The following is a 20,744-nucleotide window of genomic DNA, read 5'->3' on the forward strand; positions in this document are numbered from 1 at the left end:
GGCACAGACACTAATGGATCTATCTTTTCAAGCCATGCTCAATCAACTGTTTCCCTGGCAATGAATGCATCTTGTTCTCATCTCTCTCATTTTCTAGCTTTGCAACTTCATCAGCCCTATGAGTGATACTGGAAGGAAAAATGGGGCAGAGTCTATGCTGCTTGCTGGACCTAATAATAGCTCAGTGTGCAAAAAAAAAAAAAATAGGAAAAAAAAAAAACAACAATGCCACAGCAACCTGAGCTACGGCTCAGAAACATGAATGAATGAATATAATGGTATCCAGCATGCTTTGCCACCTCTGATAAATGACTTCATGCAGTTCTTGTTGGATAAATCAATATTACCACATTTTATTCACCTTCTGCGCATTCATGAAGTACATGTCTTTATTCACAATATACCAGAACAAACTGATATAGAATAGATAAAAGATTCACTGACGAACACTGATTAGTACCAAGCCACAGATCAACAAAAATATTTTCCAGGGTATTCACCCTGACACAGAACTGTCATTATGCCACAGCAAAGCCTGTCGGTCCAGTTGCAAGAAAGGGAAAAACAAGGGTGTGCATCAGCACTGGTGCATAAATATGTACAACATTGCTTCACGGCAGGTATTTGGGTTTATACACAGTAAAGCGAGGATGTTAGATCAGTCCACAGGGAGATACTTGTGTACGCTTATGAAATAGAGTGGCTGAGATGAGTAAGGTTATCACCATTATGTGAAAGTTACAGTTTAGTGTGAAGTCAGTTGGGCAGTAAGGCTGCACTCAATGGATAGCGTGGAAAACCGACCTTCTGGCTTTCCTGTTGCACAATTTTGGCCATACAAGGAAAGTCATAACAACAGTTATTTATGCAATTTTGACTTTTCACGGGGCTGTTGTTCACTGCGAAGTGGTAAGTGCATTAGTTGTGCTTTTCTTTTTCTTTCAGTTCCTTTTTCTTGCTTTGTCTACACATCCAGGCATCAGCCAACATGTATGTGTTGTACAGGTTTTGTTAGCGCCTTGTATCATCGTTTACTCTGGGAGGGGCCCAATTGGAGATCCACTATCGTCATTAGTCTGGGTGTGGTGACACATCCTTTCTCTCCGCCCTAAGGTGTTTGTGTAGCCTAAATAACGCAGGGGTGTTTGCGTGGGACCCGTCCGACTTGATCACCTACACACTCAATTTATATTTTACGCCGCTACTACTCCAGTGTCAGTAAGTCCTTGTAATTCATTCAGTCTGTTTAAAACACTAAATAACACATTCCCCTCACCTATATTACTTTACAAGCAGCTGGCGACAAAAGTGAAAGCACACTGCACGACGCAAACTAGGATAGCGTGCTCGTCCGCGGAGCTCTTGCGCTGCGGCAGTTGCCAGGGGAGATAGGAGGGGAGGGGTTTTGATTGGCTGAAGTAGGCCTGTTGCCATGACGACGGCGAGGGGTTTGGTAGCGTTGCCGTGCGCTGTGTGATCTGCGCGCTGCGTGTATGGAGGAAGCAGCTGCTGATCTGATCTCTGACATTGTGTGAGACAGACATCTGAATAAACTGCGCACAGACGTGTCTTTAAACATACCGCACCGAGGCACGCCGTGCGAGATTGTGAGTATCGCTTTGTCTTTTTTTTTTTTTTACCGTAATTAACGTGTGTCTGCCGGGGTACGGTGTGTGTTTCGGAACAAGCTAAAAGTAAATGTGGTCAAGTGACTTTGCTTAGAGCAGCCAGCATGGCAGATCAAGCGACAGCATGTGGCAGGCTAGCTAATGTTAAACCTCACTTCTCTTTGCTCTCCGGCTTCAAGCTTGACGAGTAGAGACGGATATTTACAGCGCCGATGGCTGCTTGTTGGTTTACATGTGAAAACACTATAACCACGATATTCTAGATATTTAAAATCGTATGCTAATGCTAGCAGTCGGTGTAACTACACTGAGTGTCCATCGAGCGGCTGCTAGTACTAGTTTGCCTCACGGTTGTGCTTGGTGAGCTAGCTAACATTACAGCTGGTGAACTTGCTCCGAGTAACGTTAAAACTGAAGAATACGTAATTAACTGAGCATAGACAAGTTACGTCTTAACGAGTCCCGTTTGTCTGGTAGTGTTGTGCAACAGTCCACGTCATTGCGTGTAACTTTGTGTTCCTCATTGTGTTCCTGGCTGAGGTTGTTTGACTGTAGTCTCGAGTGTGTGGCGATTAATATAACAATATCTTTAGCATTAGCTACAAAAGCCCAATACGTCTCTTGGCTAACAGCTAGTTTCTCTTTCCCACTCGCTCATTACGTTACCCAGCGTTTCTTTAAGTGTTTTTATCGCGTAGGTTAGCGTGTACTTTTGTCAAGTCGTAGCGTTAGTACACAGCGGTATTAAATCACATTTTGTGACTGGTAACTGCTGGTTTTGGATTTAATTCCACTCATATGTACAAATACCTAAATATTTCGACGGTTCCTGAGGTTGGGAGACTACACTGGCTTTCTGAGCGCATGATGTAATGGATTATTATAAGATTGTCCCAGATATACAGTGCTCTACAAACCAAATATCTCCATTTAATCCAGATGTACTTTGTATGTTGTATTTTCAATTGCTCTTCACATACTTCGTGTTATTCCTCGCGTTTGTTATTGTCTGCCCTTGTAGTCTTCTCTAGCTGCTAAGTGTCAGTGTTGCATTTACTGGACTGGACAACCCTCATCTAAAATTCATTGTATGCTCTGAGGTTTCCCAGTATATTTGGAAAAAGTGATGGGACTTTCTGTTTGGTTTTCTGAGGTTATGACATTAATGTAGATGGAAAATGTTCCTTTCTTGTTCCTTGACAATTGTTAAATCCCTGGTGATAAACTGTAGACAAAGGCAACATGAGCTTAATGGACAGAAAAAGACAAAAGGGAAACAGATGTCAGTCTGACATTATTTCATTGCCATAATGTCTGTGGTCATATTGTAGGTCAAACCATCTGTTATCTTTGCTGTTGTTTATAGGCCGTGGATGCATCCACCCCTGTAGATGTGTGTATGTACAGAAGCCTGTGAAGGCAAGTACTTTGGCACCCAGAATAGATGAGGGTCTGCTAACTTCACTGACATTCATTACTATAAATAAGACTTGTTGTAATCCAGTGTTATGGTCATTGCTGACGTGCAGTGACTTTAATAAGTACAGCAATCTGGAATATTGTTAGTAGAGTTGAATTATCATTAGTTGTACAATATAATAATGTTATTTGAATTGATGCAATAGGCCTCTAAGACACTGTAGTTACCATAGAGAGCATTACTCAATAATTTGAGGTTCTTTGAGGTAAAATACGAGCAGGGCACTCTGTTTGTGAATATTCTGATCTTCCATATGCTCATGGTGCGTAAATAGGTAACTGGAGAGCCAGATGCTTTTACTGATGATAACTTGAAATCGAGATTTACAACTAGTCAACATGACAATTGTTTACATCAGTCATAGAGTCATTTGTGTTTTTGAGGTGTTGGCCTGCTAAAGTTCTTATCACCACTTACAATCATCAAAGTCTAGATTTTTTTTGTTCTTGTTTAAAATAGTTTTCAAATGACTCACATCCTTCAATATGTTGAATAATGCTTATTAAAAATATATAGTGTTCGTGTTTTGACTATACAGAGAGATTTCATTTCACATCACTGGGATATTTCACGTCTGTCAATCACAGTAGTAGACAAATATGTCGGGCTCCTCTAAAATTCTCAAGAATGCCATTTGTCATTTTTACAACTTGGTAAATACATTGGTGTCACTTTTCTGAGAAGTTGCTCTATTGTACTGTACTGATAAGAGAACAGGATGCTGCTCCACTGGGGACATATGATAAAAAAATCAAGTGATGTGACCGGAGACCACTGCAGCATGACATTTTTACAAAATGCATTTAAACATTTTTGAATCCAGTGAACCCTTCTGTCATCACAACATACCGAATATAATTTATAAAAATTGTAATAAGGAAATGGCACAACACTGCATTGTTGCTTGAAGCTGTTACCCCTGTCCAAGCAAGATTGGCACAGAATCCGCAGTTGCCATGTAGTCAGTCTTATCACACAACTGTGTACTCTGACCCAAAGTAAAGGGAAGCTTGGGTCTTCTAAAATCCACCATGTTTTTGTTGGTATATGGGTGACTGTGGGTTTAAATTCATTACAAAAGCTGAGCCATTTGGTAGAAACTTTTGAAAGAGCTTAACTGTCTAAACCTGGTTTCTCATGGATTGGCTAACCAGAAAAGCTCAAAGCTTTAAAACATGCTGTTCAGAGAAAACTCTTTAACTACCAAGTCATTTGTGACTTTGATTTTATGTTTCAAGTAGTTGTGTTGAGGTAGCCATTGTTAATGTAGTTGAAGAGGTTGAATATTTCAGTAATTGGCAAAATAGGGAAGTTGATGGTCTGTGCTTGCTTTAAGTAACCGTCTTGATGTGTGGCTCACGTTATTGTCTGCATGTTGTAATGTTTAAAGTTGAAAATGGTTTAAGATTGCATTTTTTGGAAAGGAAATTAAACCAGACAATTTTTTGCAACTTTGATGTTGATGTAGTGGATTTTTTAAATTATTGGCCTAAAAAAGGTTTTAATCTACCTGCTGATATGAGAGCCTGGATAGTTCAGTTAAACTGTTACATACGGTATCTATCTGAGAACAGCTCGACCTGCTGATGTTGGCCTGTTTGGCTTGTGGAGCTAACTGTTTTATGCAGTGAAACGTGGGTTTTGTCACCTACTCACAGCCTGTGTGTATTTTTGAAGGGGGGACATCCCCAGGAGTGCGCACTCTTCTGTTGTCTCAAGTCTGTGACATTCTGATAGTCAAACATAGGTGGTAATCTGAATTTGAGATGTAAATGTGAATGCCCGTAGAGGTACATTTAGATCCTTCTTTAGTTTCTCTGGTCATATATTTTTTTTTGTTTTGTTTTTTGTTTCAATGAGATGATCAACTTGTCTGGGTTTTTTTTTGTGATATTTTACATCATCTAGCATCTGCTAAAAGATCATTGTACAGCTAAATGCCATCTATTTATGTCCCAAAAGCTTTCCATTTAACAGCTGTCGCTATTTTATAAAATGGAGCTTCACTTGTAGCTAATGTCATGACATTAAATAAAAGACAAATCATGTTGTTTAGTTCTGCAAATCTAAAAATACATAATGTGAATTTGAGTTCATACATTAGTGTTTCCTTTTTAAGCCTGTGTGTGTGTGTGTGTGTGTGTAGCTGCATATAGGCAGTGTGTATATTCCTGTTGTGGAACCCCTCCATCTATGCCAGTTATTGTTTAACATCTCTTTGTAGGTCACTGCCTACTCCTTCTCTACCCTGCCCTTATCTAACCCCCTAACTGTCTATGTGCCTGTCTCACTTCTGACAAGGGTGGACTCAAGATGCAGCCTTACTGAAAGCAACACTGATGTGACCGTTTCCTTGATTGAGAGACAGGAAAAGCGAAGCACAACTATGTCTGCTGTCACAATGGGTCTTTGTGTTATCACCCCTGGCTGAATTAACAGGATTAATTTAATTGATGGCAGAATGATGACAACACAGGCTGACCAGATTGCATGCGAATGATCAGGATCTTCTTGGATATTTTTGGATTATATTAACCAACATTTTGGAAGCATCTCCAACTGAGGTGCCACAGAACATGCTCAAACAATATAATTATCAAAACAGCACTAACAATGGTCTGGTTATGTGTTTGGCCAAAGTAAAATGTAATTATAAAAATGCATCATACAGAGTTTTATATTGGGCTCTGTTCTTGAAACAGCTCAATCTATGAATAAGTATGAAGCTCAGTTTACTAGAGTATGTCTAGTGCTTTGCTATTTTTACAAGTCTGGCATTGTCATCAGATCACCATGGTGATTTATTACAAAAAAAGTTTATTGAAAAATTTAAAGTGAACTTCGTTTGAGCAAAAAATATAAAAGAGGCCGTGTACTTGTCAGGTACTAAAATATGTATCCATTCATTATAATGAGCAGAATCACAACATATTTGACATCGGACCCTGTGGTTTCTCTGATTTCACCCAGTTGTTTCTGTACCCTCTCTGGAATGCTGTGTAATGACCTTCAATGCTGGATATCTAATGTTATTAGTGTAGTTGTTTTGTTGTACTGTTTTAGTAAAAAATATCCCAAATCTCATAGTAAACAATAGCATTTTGGTATGGAAGCCCAAGTATTATATTACAAATGTGTGAATGTGTCAGACCCAATAACAGCGTATGGATTAAAAATTATGACCAAGTTTACAAAAAATCAACTCTGTGTTCTTTTCCTACTTTGTTTTCCTAAAAAAAAAAGTTTTTAAATTTTTATCATGCATGAACAGAAGTGCGTGAAAGACAAATATAAGAGGCTGTAGTGTAACATTCAGATAGCCGTGTCTTTGGTGCTGCCAGAATAAGGGCAGAGACGTTGAAACTTGTTGCCCGTCACATTAATACTTCTGCCTCTATGTGTGTATGTCGATATACTCAATTTAGAAGCTCATTTATCCTCAGTCTTTTCTTTGGTCTTTCTTTAAAGCCCTGTGTTTCCATCATATTTCACGTGGACTACGTTAGACTTTACTATGATTCAGAAATGAAGGCTTTAAACTTTTGGAGGGATATTTACTGCTCCTCCAAAAAACATAAACTTTAAGAAATGTTCTTTCTATCATTTTTTAAAGAGATTTGAACAGTAGTGTACAGGCATAAAACAAACTGTGCAACTACTGCTGCTTTTGGTATTGAAAGTATATGAGGTTGTTGTGTGTGCTGATTGGCGGTGACTGTTTGTACTGTACACTGAACTACAGGTCACAAGACCCAAGAGATAAGGTTTCAGTGTTGGCTGGGGGCTGGCATGTACTTTGGAAGTCCTCGCCTCTTTTGACAGTCAAAGTGCAGTCGTGTGTTTTCAGCTTAAAGCCACCGTGTGACATTAATGTCTCTGATGAACATCACAGTCATTATCTATTGTTTTGTTTGCTCGCTTTCCCCTGACTGTTAAGTAATTTCATCAGTCAATACGTTTGGTTCGGCTTGGGTGTTTGTCAGCAGTCTATAAATGCTACATGCTGGTGGAATTCATAGATTGCCAGAGTAAACACTGTTGCTTCAATAAACACTACCTTGCTGCTTGAGTCCACTGTTAGAGCATGCCTAACTGTCTCTGTGTGAAGTCTGAATTTGTTTTCTGAAAATGAACTTCCTCAACAGGCAGGAGGTGTTTCCTTCCCTCCCGGTCCTCTGTTTGAAACTGTGAGGTGAATACTGAGCACTTCTGAAACATGACTAGAGCAAAAACAACTGCTCCTTTGTACGAGCCAGGCCAGTTCTAATGCTTTGTGCAAGCTTTTTCTTTTGCTTTCACCTCAGGCACCAATAGATTATTTGAATCCATTGAAAGGTTTCATTTAAAAATGTATCATTGAGAAGTGCTTTAACAGTGGCCTGATTAGCCCCCACATTAATGGATGCTTTATTTTTTATGACATAATTTGACCCTCCCGTGAAATAAAAGACTGCCACTTGGCTACCTCGCTCTGAAGCAGCCTCTCTCTCTCTCTCTCTCTGTCTCTCTCTCTGTCTCTCTTTCTCTCTGTCTCTCTTTCTCTCTGTTTCCCTGTTTCTCTGTTTCTCCCACTCTAACTCAGCTCCCCTTTGTCTCATTCACATTTTTAGAGCTCCAGCCAGACTGGGTAGTCACCTAAATATCAGTTAGGGTTTCAAATAACAGCCCTTGCCATGGGGCTCTGCGGCACACCTTTGTGTATTTGTAACAAAGGTGTAACTGGTTTGTGTCAACTGGTTTATTTCTTGTGATGAGGGTGTGGCGTGAGCACATCAAGGCAAGTACATACATTGTCTCCAGAGTTTTTATCCTGAACTACTGCTGTTGATTAATTACATAGAGATGATGAGTTGCATGTATTTCTTTACTCAGCAAAATAGCTTTTTGGTGTATGGAACGAGTATTATCAAGTGTGCCATATTGGTACATAGTAGTGCCATGACACCCAGGTTGGCTGTGGCCTTTTCCACCGCTCTTTGTCAGACAGGTTTGTGGAGAACAGCAGCAGACTGCTGGCCTCAGCATTTTCCGCCTGTATTGATCTCCCCACATTAGCTCTCTCTTCATGCACAGACATGAGCACAATTGCTTCCCTTGCAAAATCGGCTGCCGTGGCAACTGAGTCCTGATCGTGAGATTTGCTCCCAGAAAGCATCTCAAACCAGCACCTCTTCATTTCGATGCCACTGTCATCTTCTTTACATTTACATATTTGACACATGAAGGGTTTGATTTGCCACTTAAAGCTATCTCCATATGGTTGTGTATTTTTGAATAGGCTAAGTGCTTAACAGGATAAAAGAGCAGTTTGAAAGGGGGGGGAATGTGCCTTGGCACCTGCTGTTAGTGGCTGCCTGTTTGCACATGAATATGATGAGGCTGGCGGTGTGCAGGGCTACTTTAACTTGCAGATGAGCCATCGGGTCAGCACCATTGCAGCTTTGGTGTATTTTCAAGGATGAGCTGCAGTCAACAGGCCAGTCTGGCTTATTAGCTCGCTCACCCCTTTCCACTCTTTACACACTAGTGGCCCATTATTCATTGCCTTCCCAGCCGCCTCCCTTTGATGCCTTTTCATAAGAGCAATGATAACTGCGATCATTGCAGCAACAGTGGTAATTGACTAGTCGCAATAATAGCAAAAGACTTCCTGTGTTTGGCTGGATGCAAGGCAGCTTTCTCATCTATCCACCCTGCCTCTGTTGATATTCAAATGATGGTCTTCTGGAGGAGCTGCTCAGAAGGGAGTGGGTACTCTATGGCACCCAGGGGTCTAGGTGGGAGGTCAGGGCCGTGAAGATGGTCTGAGGTGAGGCTCTCTTGCACTTGAAGGTTAATCAGTAGCCTGGCACTTTACTCGTAAATGCCGTGAATTCTTCTCATCACCAAGCCACAAAACTGAAACAGATTACTTGGCACTCATTCATTCCAAGTTGAAGAAGAACAGACAACTTTGTCAGGTGTTTACAGCTGGCTTCAGAAAGTACCTCAGCCACACCTTTTAACCAAATGAAGAAACAACTGTGTCAAGGCCTTTTTTTTTTTAAAAAAAAAATGCCACGCCTGTGTTAGTTTGTGGTTTACTGTGTGCTGAATGTTTGTCATCATCATGTGTTTGGTCAGTCATGGGCCTGACACTCACTTGAGCTTACAGAGAACAGCCTAAAGCAGGGCTTTGTGTTGGACAGTCTGCTACATCATCTTCAGTTTAACTATACTTTGAGTCCAAACTGAAGACAAAGTTTATTCATCATACACAAACACCGCACACAAACAGCCAAATATAGTCTGAATTCTTTTTTGGGAAGGACAAATGATATTTTCCTCTAGAAAGAAGCAGTCTCTTCTCAATGCTGGATCCCCTTTCTCTTTCCAAATTCATTCAGAGTAGGAACCTGTCATGTCAAAGGATATCTTTTAGTGTTTTGGTCTCTTGAGCAGAGATTTTCTTGTAACACAAATGGGCAGTTCTCTTGCCGCCTGACATATCTGATTGCTCTGCCTTGCTGATAACTGTGATTCATTCTAGACTGAGGGTAACTTGCATAGCCTACCTCAATACCACTGAACCTCAGCTCTGTCTGTCTTTCTGTCTTGCTCTGTCCTCCTCAAAGGAATTTCCGTATTGTTATATCTCTTCCAATATTTGCTCTGCCTACCCCTTTGCTTTCGGTCAGGAATGCTCTTTGATTTGCTTACATACATACAGTATGTACTGTGTTCTAAATATATACTTCAAGTATATGTTAGAAAAATGTTCTGGCAAATCAAATAAAAACTAGAGGCCTGGCAGGCAGAATGCAGGACAAATTGTAGCTAACATGACATCACCTATCGAGCATACAGGGTGTACTATTATGATAGAAACCTAAACTGACACACTAGTATGCTTTTAAGAACTCATAACCCTGGATTTAGAGGTCTCCCTGTCTGCTATATGTTTATCTCCTCACTGAGAGTTGAGAGGTCATTTTATAAGTGCACTATTGCCTCCTTCCCCCTCCATGCCTTGCTGACTGGCTTCTAAACTCCCTCTCCTGTCTCACCCACTGTGCAAACACTCTCGCGTTTGACCCAATTCTTATCTTATCACAGAAATGAAAAGATATACCCTCCCACTTCACTCTGCGCCTTTCACACAGCAGCCCTCAGGCCCTGCTTCCATCTCGGTCCAGATGCTGAGCATCCCAGGCTGCACCAGAACCAGGACATCTGGTGTCGACACACGGGTGCAGCAGGAGTATTTATTTCGTTACAGGGCGGCTGCTTTATGGGCTGTCTTTGGCAGAGCTGGCCGGCATGGATTGCTTATTTTCTTATTGAGTCTTGTTTGTGGGATTTCTGTTCTTAATTGAAGACAGCATGGTTGTCATGGTGACACCCAGGGCATAAAGCTTTTTGTGAGCTAAGCCAAAGAGTGATCTCTTTGTGCCCTTGGTCTCACCAACCCGTGTGCAATCAAGGCCACTCATAGCTTGTATGTTAGGATTTAGAACAGAGTCAGTCAAGTAAATGGAAAGTTTGTGACAGATATTTAATATTGTCAGTGTCTGGACATATCTCTTTCTGTGCCTGTTTTTGCAGTGGCGTCTCTCTTTGCAGAAGTCAATACATTAGGTCAAAACTTAGAAAGACCGTTGTAAAAGATGACATCCTCTGTCAGAGCTATGTAAGAAAATATAACTGTGTTATTAATAACAGTACTTGGGTGGACACAGTGTTACTGGCAATATTGAACTTCTTACTGCTGTTAAATGATTGACAACCCTGCAGCCTCTTCACACTACTTAATCTGGCATGTGACAAATTGAGTCTTGATCCTGGCTGAATGTAGATCACTGTAAGAGCCATCCACTCAGTAAGATGGAGGACTTCCACTCATTCCTGCAGTCACAGCATGGTTTCATGCTCATTTACACAAGACGAGCAGCTGGGTCTTGTCTGAAACAAGGTGGGCGTCAAGGAGTGGAGCCTTAAGCCGGTTCAGATGCTTGAGAGGACCTCGTCGAAGGTCCTTGGTTTGAGTCAAGAAGGGGGAGCTGAGAGCCTCTCTGTCCTTCCCAGGCGTGGAGGAGAGGGGCAGTGAGAGAGCTAGCAAGTACAAAAAAGGCAGACAGGCACAGTCACAGGGGGACTGCCCCTGGGGAAAACTTAAGAAAACAAGGTCAACGCTTGGAAGGACACTTCATTCCAATATGTCACACCCAGTTACTTCATAGTGCCAACTCTGCTTCGAAATCAAGTTACCTTTAAAACTGTGATTTTGTTTTATATGTAAACAGTTTAACATTAACCACCTTTTCTTTCTCTCTCACCAGACCTCTTTGATTTAATGGGTCCAATTATTGGGATGTCACCAGATAAGAAAACGGAAATTCCGGGTATGCAAGAGGAACGGACAGGTCTCAGAGGTGTCTGTGGTGTGGGAACACTGCCAGAGGCGGAGTGTGCGTCCAGTCCGTTGGCAACTAGTGTGGATCGTACTGGAGGTACAGAGGACGAGGAGCTCACCAATCTTAACTGGCTCCATGAGAACCTGCTTCAGAACTTCACTCTGGGGGGTCCTGAAGCTCAGCCCAGTGGCAGCCCCCTCTTTGACATAGAAGGAGACTACTGCAGCCAGGGCCCCTCATCCTCCTCCTCATCGTCATCACACAGCAGAGGAAGGGAGCGGGACTCTTTGAAGTCTAAGCCCCCTTTCTCGTTTTCTCTCCTCATCTACATGGCGATTGAGCAGTCACCCAGCAAGTCTTTGCCAGTTAAAGAAATCTATGGCTGGATTCTGGAGCACTTCCCTTATTTCTCCAATGCCCCCACTGGCTGGAAGAACTCAGTTCGTCACAACCTGTCCTTGAACAAATGCTTCCGTAAGGTCGATAGGAGTTTGGGAAAGGTAAGTTTGCAAACACTTCACATAGATATAAAGTGTGTATACAGTTTGAAGGGCTTCTTTTAAAAATGTTAACAGTCTATCTTTGATGATGGGATGTTATAGTCTCCACAGGCCAAAATGTGTCTGCTTTGTTTAGCAAACGAGCGCATTGCGGTGTAGCTGCAGTGCGGCTCATATGTCAGTGCCCGGGACTGTAACACAACTGCAGGGACCTCTGACTTTACTGCAATAAGGGTGGAATCCGGTGAAGGTCACCAATACTCCTTCAGAGGAAATGCAAACACAGCACACTCAGATAGGACTTTATCTCCTAAAGCACCACAAGCTAGTGGAACAGTTTTAACCAAGGAGAGAAACATCCCACAATTGGAAACCTCAGCGTCACACTGCAACGCAAGCACCTAAAAGTGCAGACGTGAGGTTGTAGGAAGAATCTTGTGTCTGTCTGATGCTGGCACTGTTATGTGTTACACTTGTACAGAAAGGGGTAAAAAATAGAGAAGTTTGACCAAGTCATTTGCACGAGCATGTGACAAAAAGGTTAACACCTCCTGCGTAGACTTTGTTGTGAACTGAATGGGAAATAAGTAAAAGCTGTTGTGGAAATGTTAGACCTTTTCAACGGCTGTCATTTCCAACTTTTGTGTTTGAAAAATGAGGTGAGGAACATAGAGAAAAAATGAGGCACACAGGTAGCTCTTGTTTGAAAGCATTACTGACTGTAATGCCCCTGATGGTTTCAAATCTTGTTTATTTCTGGATAACAATAAATAATCACACCCTATTTAAAGTAACAGCCTATGTAAAAGTTTAAATAAAGCATTATAAGTTGTTTTTTAATGTTCACCTTATCTGCTTTATGGGCATGTGGCCTTGATCAGATTTTGTTGACAGCGGTTTGTTAACATAAGCAAATATTCCCAGAGTTCTATTGAGATTTTCATGAAATGTTACAAAATCCTGCTTAGTGTTTGGGAATGTGTTTCCAGTGGAGCCACGCCCCCTTCAAGAGTGAGAAGCACAAGAAAACAAAACACCCAATAATCTCTTATGTGAAATAAACACAGCTGCTCTGACTTTTTTTTTTTTTTTAGAAACTGTTACCTCATCACTCTAATTAGCAGCAGCTAATTAGGAAAATAGTTTTTTGGGCTCTAATAGAAGTGAAGTGCACCTTTTTTTTTTCTTTTTTTTTTCTTTCGTTATAGTTTGCATTTGTTGCTCCTGTTTTAGAGAGGTTTCTGACAGTACCTGTGTCAGACTTGTCTAAACAACCTAATTTGCGTAACTGATGCAGGGAGTGACACGATGGTGGCCATATTGAGCTTCAGTATGAGTTCAGACTTGTGACTGGTAGAACCTGTGGTGCCAAGGCTGTCCCTGGCTAAGACCTGATATTTTCCCACCATGGGAGGGGATGGCAGTTAGCACTCAGTGAGTAGCAACATGGTGCGGTACAGGCCGCTCAGCATGCAGGTGCACAGCGTGAGCCGTCGTCTGCTGAGAGACCAGCGCCAGTTTCACATGACACACTGGCTGGTGGTTTCCGTTGCCATGGAGACATTTCCTTCTTCCTGCATCAGGGCTGGTTGGTAATCTGAGTCAAGGTTATTCTCCCTCTCTCACTATCTCCCTCACTCTATTCTCCTCCCAGACAGGGCAAGAATGCATCGCCCTCAGATAAAGTGGCAGTTAACACACTCCCGCACACATCACCATCAGACAAATACATTCCTCACACAATGCTGTGGAGCAATTATTTCCTGCTTTTGTTGAAGCTGCAAAAGAATTTGTAGATATGCCTTTGTGATTTTCCACTGTTTTGCTCATAATGTAATGGTCCTTTATGAACTATTGGTTTAAAGTTTTTTTTTTGCACAAAATGAGATTTATTCACATCGTTATGCTGCTTTCAGTGCAGTCTACTGTAATTCAGTGCATTATTTTAATAGAGTAAACACATATAGCTCTAGTTTTAAATGTTCTTGTTTGAGCATGCATAAAAGATGCTATGAAGCCTTTTGCTGAAACAGTGTCTTCTTTGCCACAATGACTATAAAAAATTTTTAGTCTTATAGTTACACACCTTTTTCCTGATAAATAATGATTCTGTAATTTGTTCATAAGTGTGGATATAAACAATCATCAGAATATTAAAAACCTATAATATAATGGTCAGGAACCAAGTGTTGGTTTCTGGTATAAGAGCATATAAATTTGCTGTAAATCAAAATTCCTCTCACAGTTTGTTGGTAAAAGTTTCTTACTTTGTAACATGGGTGTGGAGGTTTGATCATAACGGCTCTTTTCCACAGGCCAATGGAAAAGGTTCTCTGTGGTGCGTTGATCCGGAATACCGCCCCAACCTGATCCAAGCCCTTAAGAAGCAGCACTTCCCTGCCGCACATGCCTTCTGCACACCACCCGCCTCCCCACCCAGGTAAACTTTCCCCCATCACTCTCTGAATGCTTCTAGTTTTCAATTTTGCTCTGTCAGATCAGTATTCCCATATTTCACAAGGACATTTATTGGACATTGGCATTGCTAGAAAAGCACATATAAACAGGCTTTTGTTTTAAATTGAGGCTGGGATTCCTGTTTATTCACCATTTGGTAATTTTGCACACATCATCTGACCCTTCATGTTTTTTTTTTTTTTTTTTTGTTTTGTTTTTTTTTTTTTTTTTTAACCTTCTGCAGTGCCTCCTCACCCCCTCGGCATCTCTTACTACAAGGCTGCTCATTCAAAGGTGAGACCAAAGCAAACAACTCTTAAGTTTGGAAATATATAAACAAAAGCTGCCAGGAAGATCCTGCAGCTGTATAGAAACTGGAGCCAGTGCAGTTATCTGTATTATGGTTTGTGCAGCATTTTGATTAAGTTGCCTTTGCACGTTTCAGTCCCAGAACATTCAGCATCACTGTGCTTTTATCCTCAACTCTTGGTTTGATTTGTTGCTTTCAAGTCATTGATGCATCATGTAGGCCATAATGTTGAGAGCTCCCGGTCGATGCCTCAGCCTCCTCTTTCCCCCCTCTGCCTCTTGAATTTGTAACCTTGACGACAGGCAGAGGTTCTGCTAGTGCAGAGTGTCGAGCACTCAGTCTCACTGTAATCATTAATAATTTAGCTATGAGCTATGAAGCTTTTAGACACTTTGTCATGACTGAAAAGATCAGATACACTCTCAATATCGATGGCTTGAATTTTATCTTGAACTTTGTTTAGATAGGTCTTATACTGCATATCCAGTCCATTCAAAAGGCCTTTATTGAATCATCATGTCTCTAGTTTAAAATGATTAAAGCAACTCAATCCTCTCAGTCCTACCATGCTTTTCCACCTTAGGACTGACCATCATGCATGTTCTCTCCTCTTCCAGAGTCTGACATTGATGCTGCCACTGCCATGATGCTCTTAAACTCTGCCCCCGGGCACCACGTTGACCCATGTAAGAGAATCCACAACCAGCCATGTCACCTATTCTTCCAACTCTTTGTCTCCTACCTCTGACATATCACCCTGTCATTGCTTAAATATTTTTTTTTTTTTGTGTGCTTTAATTTGTGATGTGTATGTCTGCTTGTTCATACAAGTAAAATTTTGGTTCTACAAGGTGATTTTTCTGTTGACATTCTTTTAAAGATATATTAAAAGAATAGTTTCACATACCTTAGCACTGGAAGACTGGAAACGTGCAATTAGCTAGTGCAGGTCTGTCCTCTGATCTTTACTTCTAATGCCCATAATTTAGAGATCACATTGTTTAATCCACAAAAAATCCAAAATGTAAAAATTGACTGTTGTACAAGATTTGTGCCACACAGGGAATTACTGGTCCATACATTTTAACAACAAAAGCCAGTAAGCATATATTTTTCAAAGAGTTGAACTATTCCTTTAACATTGGACTGATTTTAAAATGTTGCACCAAATTCAAAATCATATCTATCTATATATATATATATATATATATATATATATATATAAATAACCTCATTTATTATGTTTAATCGCCTGCAAAAACTCTTAAGTCCTGGTGTCTGTTTTTTTATAGTATTTACACTTTAGTATTTATACACTCAACATCTGTGTTGGTACTGTTTTAACATGCATACCACAACATACTTTTAAATCAGCTTTTCCCTTTTGGGCAAAAACTAGTCTTAGTTCTGCTTTATTCATGTAAACAAAGCCAGCTACAGTGTACAGCTTGCTGTGTCTGATTTCTGCTTTTTTGTGCAGAAAAAACGGTGGTTTACTGTAAAGTTATATTAAGGTGTACTTACGGTCACTCATTGTAAATCAACCAAAACGAGATAGGTTCTGAGCTAGAGACTGTAAAATTCATGCAATATTTAGAGCATTTGTCAAATTGTAACAGACCTGTAAAATATCTATTTCATTTGCTTGAGATTGTGAACTTACCACTTCTACCATTCTCCTGCTTTCCTAAGGCAATTCTGACAGCCCACTGGACCTCTCCAGACCTGACTCCGTTCTGGTGAGCAGTGATCCAAAGCAGGACCACAACTACAGCAGCGTAGCCCTGCAACGCTGCTCCTCCCGTTCATCCTCCTCATCTCTTTCCTCCCTGGACGAAGGAAGCTGCGACCGCAGACAGTCCCGCCGAGCTGGCAGTGAGGGTTTCCACAGTGACGAGGACTCCGACCTCTGGGACGAGAGGGGCGCCCACCAGACTTCTCGACGTCCGCCCGCCATCAAGTGGCCCATAAGCAAGAGGGCACGGCGTGAGGTTAAGCCAGAGCTGGATGAGGAGCTGAAGGAAGCCGCTGGCTCTCTGCTGCACCTCGCTGGTATACGCAGCTGCATGGAGGGCTCCAAACGCACTGTCAAGAGCACAAAACTTAACAGGAAATGAAGTTTTTTTTTTGGTTGTTTTTTTTTTGTTTAGTTTTTTTTTTTGCCCCCGTCAGACTCCAGACCATTGAACCCTAACCTCTTACCCCTGATCGTGTGTCCCAGTGTGCCTCCTTCTCCTTACATGATCGTTCATTGGCCATTTTGAGCCTTTTTTGTTTAGGAGTTTCCCTATCCAACAAAACAAATGGCAATAGTATCGTTCACACAGGAGAACAAAGCCATATAGAGACTTTTGCAACTTGGGGGTAACTGCTGGGGGTTGGTGTTTGGGCTATGGAGAACCATCAAGATACCTATCCAGAATGACCTGCCTGCTTCTGATGGATTAGAAGATTGCGATTGAAGAATTTTTCTCTGAAAGACAAAACGGGAAAAGCTGAAGGTTTTATAACTCAAAGCGTTGCATGCTTCCTCCTCAAACCTGTATCCTCTTCCAAGTGAATCTATTTATGAAGCGAATGAGTGCATGTTTGTAACAGACAAAAATCTAACCTCCTGGTGTTATCAGTTTCTCCTTTTTGTGCTAAAGAAAAAAACGCCACTGAATTCTTGCTCTATGAATCCTCTTGTAAGAGAGATGCAATAATTAATCCACAACCTTACCTTTTTGACTTTACTTCATGGTGGCATTTTTCAGAGTTGAGTATGTTAGTTAAACTTTACAATTAAGAGAATGAATGGAGTAGTATTATGATCTTGTGCGATAAACCTATTACACGAGTGATGGCTCTTTTTCAGGATTAGCAAGATGTGAAAATAGTATTACTCTACCACTGCCAAATTTAGTTGCAAAGTTAGCTATACTACTTCGCTCAGCATTGTGTGGCCATTATGTTGCTATACGATGATGGCTGTTTCACTTTCTTTTTTTTAATTTTTTTATTTGCAAATCCACTGACCATCATCTTGTCAATCCCTTTCGTTTATCAGGTTGTTTTTGACATTTATCGGGCAGACAAAAACCATATATTCACATTTGGTGACCGTATATGCAAAGTGAACAGCTGTCATGTTTTGCCAGATGTTCACTGTGTTCATAGGTTATCTTCCATAGTTTTGTTTTGTCTTTGTGTGTGTGTGTGTGTGTGTGTGTGTGTGTGTGTGTGTGTGGGTGTGTGTGTGTGTGTGTGTGTGTGTGTGTGTGTGTGTGTGTGTGTGTGTGTGTGTGTGTGTGTATATTGTAGCTCATGTCAAGTTCAGCCCAAATCTGAGATGGCTGTCATGACAGAAAAGAGTTTGAAATGGACGGGCACTTTTCTTCTAATGACAAAGTAGTCAGACTGCTCCAATGAATATGATCGGTGTATTGACAGATCTCCATGCTACAGTGGAATTGTAGGGCTGGTTGGTATGCTGCTCGCTTCAGGTCCCTCTGAATGCAGCACTGGTTAACAGTCAGAAACAGCAGAGGACAGTAAATTACCACAGCTGCTCGCCCCATCATTTGGGTTTGCAGTTTTATTATATCTCTGTTTTTTTTTTAACCATGTACTTCAGAAAATTATGAAACGATTCAGCTAACTTTCTGCTGGTTTAACCTCTGGACAAGTTAAATCACAATTTGAGGAAAGGTGTGTGGGTGTGTGTGTTCGGAGTTGTCCGATAAATAAAAGTGCAGAGCATAAAGCGTATTCGGTGTGAAGGGCATGAACATAGTTGTGGCCAGAGAAAACTGGACTTGCAGACGAGATGCTGATCTGTGCTGCTGTCACGTGATGCCTTTGGTTCTGGCTGGCCATGTTTGGTCCTTGCTCTTCCTCCTAGAACAAAATAAGGAAGTGCACAGTCTCTTCTCAAGCTGTGAAATTGGCTGTTTATTGTTAGTTGATTGCATGTAGTTCACTGAGGGGAAGTTGCCATCCACTTTTGCAAAAGGCCACAATTCTCATTTGAGCTATTAGAAAGGCCGCATACTTACAGCATTACAACACAAGGTAGCACTGGAAGCACACAAGGGGAACAAATTGAAAATTATATTATTTCTTCCCACATTACTAGATCACATTGTGTCACAGTGACTGTTAGTATAACATACATGGTCAGTGCCAAACATCTTCTTGTGCCACTGAGAAGGGCCATGGCCACTATATCCCCCTGGAGCCACAATGTACATGTGATTAAGAATAACCATACCCCACTTTCCTGAATCATCCTAACAGAAAATGGGAGAGGACTCTGGTCAGTTCAGTGACTTAACCAATCTTTTGGTTTATTTTTGTCACTTTGGAGTAGGAACTGTTAGTAGAGTAAGCAGCAGTTCTCAGAAGTAATACTTGCATACACTGGTCATGTTTAGCTGTGAAAAAAGAACAAATTATTGTTCATTAGTCATCACCTTATTTATGACATTAATTTATGGGACTATTGAATGCATACTCAAACACTGGTCATTTAAAATGAAATGACTAGGCACATTTATTTTTTCTCCCTCTGTGAACTCACTCTTAAGTATTTTTTTTCTTTGTTTATTTTACAGCAATATATTTTTTCTTTCACTATGTTGTAGTGATTAAGTATTTTGCCAATGTTGGGTGTTTTGTTTCTTTTGTTTTTTTTCACCTAACCATGACTGCCAGGTTTTCTTGATGTTTTGTTTTGCTTTTTATTAGGCTGCATAGAAGACAGTTAAATAACATTGATCCTGAAACTTTTTGTTGCCAAAACTGATGTGCAGCTGGGGTATAAAAGATGAGCACATTCCCCATGTGCAGTAGAAGTTCTTTGAAGCTGAGGTAATCATTTTTATATTTTGTCTCATGTATGGTTTATGTTGGGATATTATGACTTAAGTAGCCACAAATCGAAGATTAGCTCTTGATCTCTTTTATTAGAATATTAAAAGAAAAGACTGCCACTCAAAACTGATGCTTCCGAGTATTGTTCTAGGATGTTGAAATGTTTTGAATATCACTAAAAACTGGAACTGACAAATTCAATCCCCAGGCTGCTGCTGTGTAGTTTTATATCGACATGTAAGTATATGGATGACTGCACAGACATTGTAGAGTGGCCTGCGGAGTGAAAATCTCACCCATTCTTTTTGTAGCACTTGCATAAGAAAAGTTATGTTGGTCTCAAAGTGACAGTGAGTGAGTTGATCTGTGAATGCGATATCTAAACTCTCAGTTTGGGCTCCCAGGACTCACCCAACTCAAAAACCAATTGCTTCATTGCTCAACAGCTGAATATTGATTATGTGATTCTCCAAATTCTGTTGCAGTTCCTATGGGTATGATGAACATGTTGTTGCATATGACAAAGCTGCCAACCCAGTATCAGTTTGTGTCAGTTGTCTGCCATGTCTGTTGGACCGACACACCTTTTGGTTTTTGTATGCTAACCTCTGTTGATAAAATGTTTATAAGATTTATTTTCGCCAAAGATATGCAATTGCATTATATATGGTATTACAAAATATTAATAAAAACCTGTTCTTGTTATCACTGTATGCATCTTTTTATTCTAGTATGAGTTGGAGCTGAGATTCACTACAAATAAGAAATGACGTGTTTTGTTTTGTTTCGGTTTTGCCCTTTGAACTCCACAAAACCACGTCATCACTTTACATTAGCAGCATACTCTAGCAAAATTTTTGATCAACATTGCCACCTGCTGTGAAGGCCACAAGATCAGTATTCTAGCTAATAATAGTCTGTTCTTTAGAATAGCTACATCTCCATGTGGCTGGATTCTCAGTTTTCACATTACCATGTTACAGCTGGCAAATATTTCCCATCAGGTCCAGCAGTTGAGAGCTGTTTTGATTGCACACACTGTGTTCAGCGCTACATGTAGCAGCCTTTTTTCTTCTGCATGTCTTTTGACTGCACCAAAATGGCAGTCTGCCAGAAATGCAC

The 20,744-nt window shown here is 40.8% G+C and overlaps 1 protein-coding gene across 1 annotated transcript; it reads left to right on the plus strand.

Annotated features, from left to right (window-relative positions):
- The first annotated feature begins 1,462 nt into the window (after positions 1–1,462).
- On the plus strand, positions 1,463–20,327 carry foxn2a (forkhead box N2a). The gene is made up of 6 exons (XM_026309287.1): positions 1,463–1,607; positions 11,427–12,001; positions 14,317–14,441; positions 14,703–14,752; positions 15,386–15,454; positions 16,461–20,327. Exons 2-6 carry the CDS (start codon positions 11,441–11,443, stop codon positions 16,883–16,885), a joined length of 1,230 nt encoding a protein of 409 aa, XP_026165072.1. The 5' UTR covers positions 1,463–1,607; positions 11,427–11,440; the 3' UTR covers positions 16,886–20,327.
- Positions 20,328–20,744: the final 417 nt, after the last annotated feature.

The sequence above is a fragment of the Mastacembelus armatus genome, chromosome 15 (assembly GCF_900324485.2).
Source record: "Mastacembelus armatus chromosome 15, fMasArm1.2, whole genome shotgun sequence".
Classification (NCBI taxonomy): domain Eukaryota; kingdom Metazoa; phylum Chordata; class Actinopteri; order Synbranchiformes; family Mastacembelidae; genus Mastacembelus; species Mastacembelus armatus.